At 64.6% G+C, this 14371-nt stretch overlaps 1 protein-coding gene across 1 annotated transcript; it reads left to right on the plus strand.

Annotated features, from left to right (window-relative positions):
* Nucleotides 1-395: 395 nt before the first annotated feature.
* On the plus strand, nt 396-12605 carry B4GALNT4 (beta-1,4-N-acetyl-galactosaminyltransferase 4; the record flags this gene model as incomplete). The annotated part of the gene is made up of 20 exons (XM_079707485.1): nt 396-965; nt 3900-4003; nt 4452-4547; nt 4627-4722; nt 4798-4888; nt 4964-5064; nt 5228-5295; nt 5481-5559; nt 6755-6821; nt 6954-7088; nt 7166-7275; nt 7394-7494; nt 7572-7672; nt 7748-8660; nt 10481-10782; nt 10949-11102; nt 11239-11311; nt 11414-11567; nt 11915-12041; nt 12482-12605. Exons 1-20 carry the CDS (start codon nt 815-817, stop codon nt 12603-12605), a joined length of 3147 nt encoding a protein of 1048 aa, XP_079563611.1. The 5' UTR covers nt 396-814.
* Between the last annotated feature and the right edge of the window lie 1766 nt (nt 12606-14371).

The raw sequence follows: 14371 nt of genomic DNA on the forward strand, positions 1-14371 counted from the left end.
TTTCTCTTCTCCCCACGTTGTCTGAGCCCCATTCCTCCTGGCCGCGTTGTTAGCAGAAGGCTTACTCCAACTGCAAGCCCAAGCTGCCCGCATCCTTCCCCTCACGTTCCCCAAGCTCCTAGTGTCTCCCCATCACGCGTCCCTACACCCTTGTTCCCCGTGTTTCCACCGTCCCCCGACCCATAGCCTGCTCCTCCCGCGGCCTCCATCACTGCACCCGGTGACCCCGGGTCCCTATGTCCCCCGGTCCTACGCACCTCTCCTTGTCTCGTGCATTCTCTGCCCCTTGACCCCTGTCCCCGGTCCTTCACACCTCCCCATACACCGCACCCCGAGTCCTCCGCATCCCCAGGACCCCGCGTCCCCGCGCTGCGCGGGCCGGCGCGCCCAGGTGGATGCGCGCGCGTTGCGTGGAGACCGGCGGCGGGCACACCCTAACGCGCCGGCCCCGCCCCCCACGCCGTGGATTGGCTCTCCGCAGGCTGGCCGGGCCCGGATTGGCTCGCGCGGCGCGGTGGCCGGGCCCGTTTCACGGTGGGTAGCACCGCAGCGTGGATGCTGCTCCGTCCCGCCGAGGCCCCCAGGAGCTTGGAGCCCGAGCGGCCAGGCGGGGCCGGGCGGGGACACCGCCGGCAGCCGCTCCGCCGCCCACCCCGTGCCCTCGGCCAAGGGCAGCCCGGGGCCGCGGCCGCACCCTGGGGCCGCGGGCGGCGGACAAAGGGCCATGCAGGGCCGGGGGACGCGGCGCGGGGCGCGCTGGAGCGGGGGGCCGCGGCGGCGCCGCTGAGCGCGGCCCGGGACGGAGACGGCCGCGATGCCGTGGTTCCCGGTGAAGAAGATCCGCAAACAGATCAAGCTGCTGCTGCTGCTGGTGCTGCTCACCTGCGCCGCGTGGCTCACGTACGTGCACCTGAGCCTGGTGCGCCAGGGCCGCGCGCTGCGCCAGCGGCTGGGCTACGGGCGAGGTACGGGAGGGGGCGCGCGCCCTGGGGGCGGGGGGCGGTGAGGGTCGCGAGCAGCGCCGGTCCCGGGCCCTCCCATCGCGCCCAGGCCTCGGCGTGGGTCAGACCCGCCCGGAGACCCCGTCCGCCCTTCCCAGCTCGGCGACATTGGGGCAGGGGTCGCGGTTCGGCTCAGCCCGGCCAGAACGCCGATGACGTCAGCAGTGACGTGCGCGACCCTCTTGGGGAGCGTCCCCGAACCCCGGCGGACGCCGGGGTCTGGCCTGGAGTGGGTAGTGAGTGACGGGGTTAACGGTGGGCTCTTGGGGAGATCTCCGCTACCGGGCCCTGCATGCTAGGATTTCCGAGAGGCCAAGTCTGGCTGCGCCTCCGACACGTGCCTGCTTAGCAGAGCCTCGGTTTTCGCATCTGCTGGGGAGGGGCAGCGACCCAACCTCAGGACGGAGAGAGAGGGGGCTGGCGGGAGGGAGCTGACCCTGGCAGTTGGAACGCTTCCTGGAGGAGGTGCCCTAGGTAAACCTGTGATCAGGGACTGAGATGCTTGTGTGTTGAGGCAGGGTGAGGCATGGGGATAGGGATCCAGCCTGGGGAGCTCCGAACTGCCTGGAGTGAGCTCTCCCAGGCTCCTCGAGCTCACGCTCCGGTGGGGACAGAAAGTGAACCCACAAATCAGGTCCTGGTGAGCGATGTGGGCAAGAGTTGGGGAGGAGTCCTGCCACTTTAGCTAGGGGGTTCCTAGAGGGCCTCTTGGAGGTGGTGACTTTTGACACACACTTGGAGGAGGAGGAGCAGAGTGCGGGGGGGGGGGCGGGGGGGCGATGATGAGAGAGAGAAGGAAGCACCTCAGGGCAGGGACAGTCCCAGCCAAGCTGCTCCTGGCCCTTCTCAAGGAAGCGAGGTGTCCTTAGGATGGGTGGTGAGAATCTTGCTTCCCGAAGACTCAGAACAATGATCTTGACCCATGAAGTCCTGGGCCACTCCACCAAGGGGTCCAGAGTTCCCTGTTCAGTCCCACAGCTGGCACCACAGACACCCCAGGCCAGGGGTCAGAGGCTTGTCCCAACCCCCCCCCCCCCCAGAGTCCACGCATCTCACAGCTACCACACCCTCTAGGGGCCCCCAGCACTGTTCAGTCCCTCATAGAGGCCCCCCAGCTACCATCAAATAAGGCAGGACCCCGGAGCGTGACCCAGTGACACAGAACATAACCAGCCTCCTGCTCAGCTGCCTTGTGGTTTTCTGAGCAACCACAGTCCTCCCTAGCCTGACTTCCCGAGCAGCCGGGGAGCCTAACTCAGCAACTGGGAGGGGGAGGAGGTGTGGGAACCCCACTTCTGAGGCCTCCTCTGCTCTCAGCTGGACCAGCGAGGAAGCTGTCCTTGCTGCTCCTGGGTGGGCAGGAGCTGTTCAGGGTTATGGAAGATCAAACCCTCAAGCAGCTCCTGCCAGGAGCAGACCCAGCCGGGGCTCTAGCCCCCGGGGCTGCAGCCCCGCCTCCTGTCCCGCTACCTGTGCTCCCACCAGGGCAGGGCTTGTGGGAAGCTGAGCAGCTGGACATGTCTGAGGCCTTTCTGACTGTCCTGTCAGCACTGTGTTCACTCCCACCAGAAAGGCTACCTTCCCGGGGTCCAGCAGCCTGTGCAGGCAGAGGTGCTGGCAGCCAGGAGGCAGGAGGCCCATGTGGATCTCGCTGTGCTGGGGCTCAGCCCCTGCAGGACAGTGATGGCATCCTGGGTTGGGACCCCACTGTGGAAGGTTCCCAATACCCACAGAGTTACCTTGTGGGCAGGGAGCATCAGGGCCAGGCTGTGGGGACTTGGCCGGGAGCCTCTTAGGGGCTCACCTCCCAGCTGGACAGAGGACAGTGACTGAGGGGGAGAAGCAAGGGCGCAGGCACCACCAGAGTCTGACAGGCACGAGACCACGGGCAGCCCCCTCCCCCAGAGAAAGGGCCCAGGCCAACTGTGTCAGTCCGGGGATCTAGCTCCTGGGGTCTGGATCGAGGGACGGGCATAGACTTTGAAGCCCAGGCTTGGCCCTGGAGGAGAGGGGTTCCTGAACTGGGGGTCCCCGGATGGGAGCACCAGGGGAGGCAGACAGGGCGCACAGTGAAGCCTCACCTTCGGAGGCTCAGATCCCAGGGTATGGAACCCCAGGCCCACAGCTTCGGGAGGAGCTCTGGGAAGCTGAGGGAGGCAGGGGTGTGGAGGTGGTCTGCCCCAGGCGTGGGGAGTTAGGAGGGTGCCAAGCTCTAGCGATGTCCACAGAAGGGATCCCCAGGGGGACAGTCTCCCTCCGGGGCCGCCTTGGCCCCATGTCCTCTGGAAGCTGGACCAGTGTGCCAATCCCTCCTCTGCCCAGGTGGGTACCAGGGCTCCTTTGGTTCTGAACCCTGGCCTCAAGGGCAGCAGGTGGCACACGTGCCATGGGCCAGGGCTGGCGTAGCCTCAAGACCACAGTGCCAGCTCACCTGACGACAAACTCCAGCACTAACCCTTGGCTCTCAGTTCTGGTAAAGGAGTCAGACACCAAACACTCCAGCACACAGGAAATGTGCTGAGGGCACAGAGCAATCCTGGGGGCCTTCCCGGAGGCAGAGTCACTGATGACAACAGCCCCACGGGTGTGTGTGTGTATGCATATATGCTAGCATGTGCACACACATAACTGCTCCCTCATGCCAGTGGGGGCTGGGAAAAGCCAGGTGGGGGACTCAGGCAGGGGCTGTCCCCACGGAGGTGGGATGTGGGAGAAGGGCCCAGCCGAGAGCACTTCCAGCTGTAGGGTGGGGCATCGGGTAGCATGAAGGGGCAGACATGGGGAGGGAGGGCTTCAGTGGAGACACTACTGGCCATCCTGCCCCCAGCTGACCCCAGCGGCAGGGGCTGTGGCCTTGGAGAGCCTGGACCCCAGTCACGCCTCATGTGCCGCCCACAGATGGTGAGAAGCTGAGTGGTGTGACAGATGGCCGGGGCATCCGGGCTGCACTGTCCACACAGAGGGCAGAGGACTCCAGCGAGAGCCTTGAGGAGGAGCGGGTGGTGAGCAGGGCTGCGGGGAAGAACACCACAGCACACACAAGACCCAAGGCCACTCCTGTGCCAGTGGCCTCAGGACTTGCAGGCCGTGTGCGTGGAGGACACGGCAGCACACTGTCCAGCACGGAGCGCGGCCCCAGCCCGGGTGGACGCATCTGGTGCACGTGGGGTGGCTAAGGGTCTGCTCGGGTGGGTGTGCACGGCCGGGGCATGATGGAGTCAGGGCTTCGTGGCTACATGTGGAAGGGATCTCTGTGAAGTGAACCGGCGTGTGTGGCGGGCTGTGTCACGCACTGTGTCTGAGCCTGGGGGGGGGGTGGTGGTGGTGGTGGTGGGGTGTGTGTGTGTGTGTGTGTGTGTGTGTGTGTGTGTGTGTGTGTGAGTGAGAGAGTGACTTCTTCCTGCCCTCACATTTCTCAGCTTTGACCCTGGTGCCCTTTCTCTCCCGTAGCCCGAAGGTCGGGACCCAGACGCGCTGTTTCCCGGGGGGGCTGGAAGGCCACTGTCGCTCAACCTCACCCATCAGGCGCCCTCGTGGCGGGAGGAGGTGAGCTCTGCTCAGCTGCTCGGCCTTGGGGAGGGCCTGGGGCAGCTGTGCAGAAGGTAAGGCCTCCTCCCACCCCCAGTACAAGGGGCAGGTGAACCTGCACGTGTTCGAGGACTGGTGCGGGGGCGCCGTGGGCCATCTGCGGAGGAACTTGCACTTCCCGCTCTTCCCTCATGTGAGTGCTGGGGTGGGGGGCGGCTGGCCCGCAGGTGGGCGGGGGCCTTGACGTCAGAGGCCGCTGCCCCCCCAGACTCGCACCACCGTGAAGAAGCTGGCTGTGTCCCCCAAGTGGAAGAACTACGGCCTCCGGATTTTCGGCTTCATCCACCCGGCGAGAGATGGTGCGGGGACGGGGGTGTAGGGGGCAGGGTGTCACGAAGCCCCCACCGACCCCTGAGCCCTCTCCTGTGGCCTAGGAGATGTCCAGTTCTCCGTGGCTTCGGATGACAACTCTGAGTTCTGGCTGAGCCCAACCGAGAGCCCGGCGGGCGCCCAGCTGGTGGCCTTTGTGGGCAAGGTACCCCCACGCGCAGCCCAGCCCTTCCACCCACACCCCTTGTCTTCGTGGGCCTCCTGCGGCTTGGTCACGTGTCCCCTCCAGCTTCTCGGGAGTGGGGACTGGATGGGGCTGGTGCCCCAAGGAGAGGGTGAGCCCCTGCCCCGTCTCTGTTACCCTCCAGACTGGCTCGGAGTGGACAGCACCCGGAGAATTCACCAAGTTCAGCTCCCAGGTGTCCAAGCCCAGGCGGTGAGTGACTGTGGGAGTGTGTGCATGAGTGTGTACCTGTGTGTGTGTGAGGACTGGGTGACACGTGCATGCGTGAAGCCGCTGCTGCTCTGCTGCCCCCTCAAGCCCCACCTCCTGTAGGCTCCCCATCTGTTTTGGGCTTCCGGGGCATGGCGGGCCCGCCGCCTCACTCCTCCCGTCCCCAGGCTCATGGCCTCCCGGAGGTACTACTTTGAGCTACTGCACAAGCAGGACGACCGCGGCTCGGACCACGTGGAAGTGGGCGTGAGTGCGGCTGCCCTCTGAGGGCTTCTGGAGACCCCACCTCCCCTGCCCTGCCCTCCTCTTTCCGGCCACTCCCCGCAGGACAACGGTGTGGACCCCGCCCGCCCCCGCAGGGAAGCTTCCCATCTAGCTGACAAAGCAGATGCTGAGGGACGGGGCTTGTGCTCACAGAAGAAGTGACCCTTGAGCAGATTCTTGACAGATGAGAGACATTCACAGGGAGACCAGCGGGGAGAGAATCTGGGGTGCAAAGATGAATTCCAGGTCTCGAGAACAGCAGAGGAATGGAGCCACCTGGAGTCTTCTGGAACTCCAAGCAGTCTGGTGGCCAGATCCAGCAGGGCTTCCTCCTGAGGATGAGGCAACTGGATCTGCGTTTCAGGGAAAACCCTCTGGCCACTGCCTGTTGGGAGGGATTTTCGTGGGTGGCCATCCATCCTGAACCAGGGAGGTGGGAATGGAAGAAGTGGAAGGTCCCGGGGGGGGGGCTGGGGGGGCGGGGGGAGATGCCCAGCAACTGAGAGCCTGAGCCTGGCTGAGTGTGGGGTGATGACCAGGGTGGGCTAGGGGGTGGTGGGAGATTGCAGGTGTCTGGTTTGTGTGTGGTGGGCATCACCCCAGCTCAGCTTAGCAGAGGGTCCAGACTGCAAATGCAGATTTGGGGTGATCTTGTGGAAGTCGAGGTGGTGACTAGGGGCCCAGGATGAGCTGGGAAGGGAAGAGGGCCTGGGACAGCCCCCAGGAAGCCCAACATGAGAGCAGTGAGGGAGGGAGAGTCTGCAAGGGAGACTGGGAAGGCACAGCCACAGAAGTGGGGGAAGTGGGGATGGGGAGGTCCAGCGGGGAGCTGGGGGGCCAGCTCTGACCTCCAGAAGGGCAGTGGCTGCAGAACCGGGGGGAGGTGGGGGCAGAGGCCATAATCAGAAGGTCCAGAAGCACCCAGGATGTCAGGAAAGGCATCCTCACCTGCCTCCAGGGACCCCAGCCTTCTGGGCCTCTCCAGCTTCCCTGCCGTGCCTTCTCAGGACCGCTCTCCCATCCACCCCCCCCACCCCAAGCTTCCTGCGTCCGTGAAGGGGTTGCCCCTACTAGTTCCCCAGCCCCTCGTCAGGGAAGATTCACTCCTCCCTGACCCAGCTGTGCTCCCACCTTGACCCCCATCCTTTTGGCCCTGACCACCCTCTCCAACCCCCAGTGGCGAGCCTTCCTGCCGGGTCTGAAGTTCGAGGTCATAGGCTCTGCTCACATCTCCCTGTATACAGGTGCGGAGCCCAGTGCCTCCGTGGGAAAAGGGGAGGGCTCCTGATGCGCGGTCTCTTTGGGGTGGTGTCTGGATATGGGTGAGGAGGGATCTCTAGGAACTCCTGGGGTCCCCGCACATCCTCTGCCCCTAGACGAGTCAGCCCTGAAGATGGACCACGTGGCCCATGTGCCCCAGTCTCCAGCCAGCCACGTTGGGGGGCACCTGCTGCAGGAGGAGCCCAGAGCCGACATGTTGCGGCCCGATCCCCGAGACACCTTCTTCCTCAGTGAGAGGAGGCCCCCCGGGGTGGGGTGGGGGGCGGGGCAGGGGTTCCAGGTCACAATGTGACCACGCCTCCCGTAGCGCCTCGGGTGGAGCCCTGGAGTCTGGAGAACGTGCTGGAGCCCTGTGCCTATGCCCCCACCTACGTCGTCAAGGACTTTCCCATCGCAAGATACCAGGGACTGCAGTTTGTAAGTGCCCCTCACCAAGGTCTTCCCTGAGACCCAGGCCTCCCTCTTCCCAGGGTCCCCGGAGCCTCCTCCAGGCCCTCTGGAAGACGCCCCAGCCTGAGCCCTCTGCCCGCCCCAGGTGTACCTGTCCTTCGTTTATCCCAATGACCACACACGCCTGACTCACATGGAGACGGACAACAAGTGCTTCTACCGCGAGTCGCCGCTGTATCTGGAAAGGTGGGTGGGTGGTGCCCAAGGAGGAGTGGGCGGGGCCTCGGCCGAGCCTGGTCTCTGACGCCCCGCCCCGGCCCCAGGTTTGGGTTCTACAAATACATGAAGATGGACCGGGAGGAGGGGGAGGAAGACGAAGAGGAGGAGGTGCAGCGCCGAGCCTTTCTCTTCCTCAACCCAGACGGTGAGTGCCCCCCGCGCCCCCCACCCCCTCAGCTGGGCCCGCCCTGGCGCGGCAGCTCACCCGCGCTGCCCACAGACTTCCTGGACGACGAGGACGACGGGGAGCTCCTCGACGGTCTAGAGGCCACCACTGAGGCGCCCCGAACGCAGGGCGGCCGCCGGCTCCCCGTCCCCGCGGCCCCCACCGAGGCCCCGGCCACTCCCGCCCTGCCAACGCCTCCTGCCCCCCTGGGCCGGCCGACCCCCCGGCGCTCGCGGGCGCTGAGCTGGGCCGCCCGCCCCCTTCCCCTCCTCTGGGGCCGTGCCCCTCCCCCCCGCCCAGCAGCTGCGGCCGAGCGGCCCCCGAAGGTGTACGTCACGCGGGTGCGGCCGGGACTGCGGGCCCTGCCCCGGGCCCCGGCGCCGCTCAGCCCACGCGGCCCTCCCCGGCCACCTTTCCCTGGCGTCTTCCTGCACCCCAGACCCCTACCCAGGGTGCAGCTGCGCACGCGCCCACGCCCACCCCGGGCTCGAGGCCGCAGGACCGGCGGTCCCCAGGCCGCAAAGCTGAGGCCCCCGGCCCCGGCCACCCAGGGGAGCCGAGAGGGCCAGGCACGGGAGCCGGGACTCACGGCCCCCACGGCGGACTCGAACTCTTTGTCCGAAGTGCAGCCCGTGACCTCCTTCCTGAGCTTGTCCCAGGTGTCCAGGCCACAGCTGCCCGGGGAGAATGAGGAAGAGGAGGAAGGGGACGACGAGGAAGGGGCGCAGGGCGAAGAGGCTGCGTCGGAGGACAGCGAAGAGAAGGCCGGCCCGGTGCGCAGCCGCTGGCGCGAGGACGCTATCAACTGGCAGCGCACGTTCAGCGTGGGCAACGTGGACTTCGAGATGCTGCGCTCGGACTGGAACGACCTGCGCTGCAACGTGTCGGGGAATCTGCAGCTGCCGGAGGCCGAGGCCGTGGATGTGGTGGCTCAGTACATGGAGCGGCTCAACGCGCGCCATGGAGGGTACGAGGGAGGGGCGCGCATGGAAAGGGACGGCCTTGGCCTCCATGGGACCCTCAGACTTCCCCAGGGTTTAACGGGGCACTGCTCTGGGAATGGTACATGCCCCCCCCCCCCCGAAGTGTCTTCTCACGCTTCTGGGGCCCCTTACTGCTCAGGGCCCCTGTCCTGTGCTAGGAGCCTTTCACCCAACACCCAGGGCTGGCTCCGCTGTCCTGCACCTCCAAACCCCACACCTATCACCTTGGACCTGCACCTGAGGATGGATCTGAGCCACCCAGGTCTCTCTTCCAGATAGAGACACGCACGAAGGTCAAGCTAAGAACCCGTGGATCCCTCTCCCCACTGGCACCTCGCTGGCTGGGGTCTTGGTCCTCAGGGGAGGGCTCAGGGTTCCTGCCCCACTGGCCCTTCTGGTCTCCCCCAGGCCCCAGGAATCCAGTCTTGTCTCCACCCCAAGCAGGTATGGGGGTTGGAGAGTGGGGGCCCCAATTTGACCTGAGGGGAGGCCCTGAGGGGTTCTCAGAGCTGTGCTGAGCCCTTAAGTAGGGGCAGGACCTGCAGAGACAGGCAAAGGCTGGCCAGGAGGCTGGTGGGCAGAGGACAGGCCTCGTGGGCCTTGAAGGCCAGGTGCAGGAGTCTTTCTTCTTGCCTCCGATACACAGTTTAGAGCAGGACACAGGTTTGGCCCATCGGGATCGTAGACAAGCACGTGGCTGTGTTGGAGAGGAGGGGGTAGAAGAGGGAGCCCATGACTGACAGGCTTGGTCCAGGGCAGCGATGGGATGGCCTGGACCCTTGGCAGGGGCTGGGGTAGATTGATTCTAGGTGGCTGAGAAGGCAAGCCTGCACTTGGCTCTGAGCTTCCTGAGAGCAGCTCCTCGTCCCATGGGCATGAGGGGGTCTGTCCAGCAGAAAGGTCATGGCTGCAGCCCCACCTTCCCTGAGCCGTGCAAGGGTGTGGGTAGCCCCAAGGAGCAAGAGCACAGACCCAGAGCATTTGCGGCAGAAAGTCCCTGATACTTGAGGAGACCATGGTGGGGATGGGCAGGGGGTGAAGGGAGGAATCTAGACCCCTGGGAGGTCACACAGGTAGGCTCTGAGGGTGAGGGATACTGGCTGCAAAGGTGGGGGTGGGGGGCGTGCGGCAAAAGGGAGAGTGACCTAGTCAAGGGCGGGGCCCTATCTTCCCAGGCCAGGGCTGGGGAAGAGCCAGCTGCGGAAGGCCCGGAGGCTTCTTCCCCAGAGATCAGGGCAGCCCCTGCGCTGGTGCTGGGGGGCAAAAAGGAGGCTTCTCAGAGGAGGCACTCAGGACCTTGGAGAGGAGGGCGGGGAGCCTGGGATGAGCATCCAGGCAGGGGACACCTAGGGCAAAGACCCCACGGGAAGAGGAAGCTTGCTTATCTAACCTGAGGGGGTATTGAGGCCACAAGGTAGACACCGTTTACCGGCTTAGAATTCAGACGTCTGAACCTCGGCCTGTGGGCAGTGGGCGCTCCTAAAGGTTTCTGAGCGTGCAGCTGTGGACAGGAGTGGTGGCACCCAGGAGAGGACTAGCCTGGGCTTGGGGACGCCTCCCTTGTGGGCTGCCCCACGGTGAGGGAGCCCCAGCATGTGGGCCTGCCTTCTGAGAAGGGAGCTCCCCAGCAGGCCTTGAGGTGTGGTGGGGGACGGGGGGACGTGCGGCGCCCCACCCCAAGTCACCTGAGTGGCCACCTCATTTCTGCGGCTGGGGGCGGCTTGTGGGAAGAATGGGGTTGGAGGCGTGGTCGCAGCTTCGGAGCCCGGGAGCCCGAGGGGGCTGACTGGGTCCCGCCCCGCAGGCGGTTCGCTCTTCTGCGCATCGTGAACGTGGAGAAGCGCCGGGACTCTGCGCGGGGAAGCCGTTTCCTCCTGGAGCTGGAGCTCCAGGAGCGCAGCGGGCGCCGGCTGCGCCTGTCTGAGTACGTCTTCCTGCGCCTGCCCCGGGCACGTGCCGGCGACACAGATGGAGACGGGGAGAGTCCCGAGCCCGCTCCAGCTGCCTCCCCAGCCGCCTCCGCACACCCCGACGGCCGCCCGGAGCTGTGCCGGCCACTGCGCCTGGCCTGGCGCCAGGATGTGATGGTGCACTTCATCGTGCCAGGTGCGTGGGAGTGGGGCTGGCCGGCCAGCCACCTGGGATTGCGGGGTGGCGGGTGGTGGGGGGCTTTTCCAGCAGGCCTTACGGGGAGGCGGGGAGTGCCACTGGTCCTGGGCAGGGTACCGCCAGGTCGGGTCCAGGTGGGTTCAGTATCCCCATCCTCCTCCAGTGAAGAACCAGGCGCGCTGGGTGGTACAGTTCCTGGCAGACATGGCTGCGCTGCACGTCCGTACGGGGGACTCTCGCTTCAGTGTCATCCTGGTGGACTTTGAGAGCGAGGACATGGATGTGGAGCGGGCCCTCCGCACGGCGCCACTGCCCAGGTAACAGTGCCCCCCACCTACCGGGGAGGGTCAAGCACATCTTCCCTCCTCCCGGACAGGCGTGGGTTTTCCGGTCCCCCCCACCCCAGAAATGGGTGGCTGTGATTTCCCACCCCATATCCCCTTCCTCCCTCAGATACCAATACCTAAGGCGAACCGGGAACTTCGAGCGCTCCGCGGGGTTGCAAGCTGGAGTGGCCGCGGTCGAGGTGCGTGGGCAGGATGGTGCGGGTGGAGAGAATGAGATGGTCTGGCGGGGGGGGACCCTTCCGGAGGAGAGAGCGAGGCTCAGACCTCCCCGCTGTCTCCAGGATGCCAGCAGCATCGTTTTCCTCTGCGACCTGCACATCCACTTCCCCCCCAGCATCCTGGATGGCATCCGCAAGCACTGCGTGGAGGGCAAGCTGGCCTTTGCGCCTGTGGTCATGCGGCTGGGCTGCGGGAGCTCGCCAGGGGACCCTCACGGTAATGCCCTGAATGCCCCTCGGTAACATCAGGGGTCCCACCCATGCCAGGGCAAAAACCCAGGCCCCCGGGGGCCTCCCAACCCGCAAGGGAGGCCTAGGGCCCCATCAATGCCCCTTATAACGCCTGGGACCCCTTGTGGCCTCTAGGAACCCCAGAGTGCCCAGGACCCGAAGTCCTCCCCCCAGTAACCCCAGGGTCATGCTTGGCCCCTAGGAACCTTCTCCAACACCCAAGTCGTGCACAGGCCTCCCAGGTTATGACCAACACATTGGAGTGACCCCAAGAGCCCTCCTGAGGAAGGGCTTGCAGGACCTTGTATCTGAAGGGCACCCCATCCCCGCCAGGTTACTGGGAGGTGAACGGCTTCGGCCTCTTTGGGATCTACAAGTCCGACTTCGACCGCATTGGAGGCATGAACACTGAGGAGTTCCGGGACCAGTGGGGAGGCGAGGACTGGGAGCTTTTGGACAGGTGACCACCTCCCCCCAGCAGAGACTGAGACTTCCATATTCTCCTCCGACCCCCAGATCTAGGCCTAGAGAGATCCTTGGACCCCACCCCGCTCCCCAAAACCCCTTCCCAGCTCCAGGAACCTGCAGACTCAGGGAAGCCCTTGAACCAGTTCTGCCCCCAGACCCTACAGGCCTCTCCTGGGTCCCTCTCCTCCTCCTGGGCTTGGACAGTAGTGGAAGCCCTGACACCCCAGCCCCTGGACCAGGGGCGTGACCTCTTCCATTCCATCCCACCCCCAGGGTTCTGTAGTCTCAGGGGCAGCCCTGACATGCATGCCCTCCCCCTGCAGGGTCCTGAAGAATCAGAGCAGCCCCACTCACCCCCACACCCCAAGTCTTGGTCACCCCCCAAAGGTCCTCTGGGCTGAGGGGCAGCCCTGACTCACCCTCCCCACCCAGGGTCCTGCAGGCAGGGCTGGAGGTGGAGCGGCTCCGAGTGCGGAACTTCTACCACCACTTCCACTCCAAGCGGGGTATGTGGGGCGTGCGCAGCCGCAAGGCCGCCCGCAAGGAGGCCTCTTGAGGACCAGCGACCCCTGCCAGCCCCGGCTGCCGTCCTGCCGTGGCAGCTGGAGGCCAGGCTCTGAGCCTGGACCCTGGGGACCCAGCAGGGCTCATCCAGGGGCACAGCCACCACCCGTGCCTGCCCCTCTCTGGCCCCCCAGGCTGCTGCCCGCTCTGTGCACCACCCCCCCCAGAGAGGCGGCCATCTTAGCCGGCGGGGCCTGGGCTTCCCCCCACGCCCTGTGCGATGATTTCTGTGAAATTTTGCTGTAGCAATGACATTGTTTCAGGATTTCCAAGAGTTCTGTCTGTTCCGTTTTTTATTCAGAATGAAATGAAATATTTTTTTTAGTTCTGACTCATCCTCTGGGCCTGATTCTCTTGGGGGGGCAGAGGTGGGCCTGGGCACTGTGCCTGCTGCTGACTCCCTTTCCTGACTTGAGCTGCAGCCGCCATGCTGACCGCACCTTTCTCCACCCTCGAGACCACTCACCTCTTCCCGCACTTTCCCTTTGAGCTTCTGTATCGGGCCCTGAAGGCAAGGGGGTTTTGGACCCTTCCTCACCAGCCTGTGTGCGGAGCCGCCAGTCACCAGCGTGGCATGAGGCCTTTCCACCTGCGAGCAAAGAATATTCGACCGTCTGCTTAGTCCCCTTTGTTGTGAAAACAGACCTTGGATGTCAGTCCTGCCCCATCCTCCTCAAAGATGTGGGAGCACTAGGCACCCCGGGGTGGCGGGTGACATGCTACGACCAGGTTGGGGGTATAGTTAGGACTCAGTTGCCATAAATGGAAAACCCAATGCACACTGCTTTAAACATAATGGGGGGTTTGCTTGACTTGTCTCGTGGAAGTCCAGGGTCAGGAGCCCCCTGGAGAGTCAGACGGGCTGGATGATGTTGTCGAGGGCCCGCCCTTCCCTGGGGTCCCAGGCATGGCAGGGAGGCCAGTGCTCTGCCTGGCACCGGGCGCGCCTGCCCATACGAGTTCCTTGCAGCCGCTGTAACAGATTTCCACAAACAAAATGGAATTTCCTGTCTTACAACTCTGGAGGTCCGAAGTCCTAAAATCGAGGTTTCCACAGGCCTGCACCCCCTTCTGGGGGCTTTAGGACTGAATCTGCTTCCCTCCTTTCCCAGCTCCTAGAAGCCACCTGGATTTCCTTGCTCATGGCCTCTTCCTCCATCCTCAAAGCCAGCAGCTTACCATTTTCATATCACTCTCCCTGTCTCTCTCACATCTCTACTACCATCATCACATCTCCTTCTCTGGCTCTGACCCTGCTGCCTCCCTCTTATAAGGACCCCTGGGATGACCCCGGACCCACCCACATAACCGAGGATAATCGCTCCATCCCAAGCAACATCCTTTACTTAATCTGCGAAGTCCCTCTTGCCATGGAGGTGACAGCCACAGGTTCTGGGGATTAGGGCATGGACATCTTTGGGGCTGCTACTCTGTACTGCCTCATTCTGTGGGAAAGCAGCACGTCCGCCCAGCACTCCAAACAATCCTCGCAAGATTTACCTCGCCATGAACACAGGGCAGCAGGGAGGATTTCAGGGAAAGAGAAACCAGATGGACACTCCAGTCGGGCCCTGAGAAGACCCTAGAGATGGCCCAGGGCATTCAGCTCTGTGGCCGCTGACCAGGGCAGCCAGCGGGTGTCTGTGAACACTAAGTCACTTGTGACGTGAGTCCTGCTGGTGCCCACAGGGTGGAGGACACAGCTAACCTGCCACACACCTACTCAGAAGTTACCAGATGCCCCAGCTCATACTGCCC

The sequence above is a fragment of the Hyperoodon ampullatus genome, assembly GCF_949752795.1.
Source record: "Hyperoodon ampullatus genome assembly, chromosome: 7".
In the NCBI taxonomy this organism is placed as follows: Eukaryota; Metazoa; Chordata; class Mammalia; order Artiodactyla; family Ziphiidae; genus Hyperoodon; species Hyperoodon ampullatus.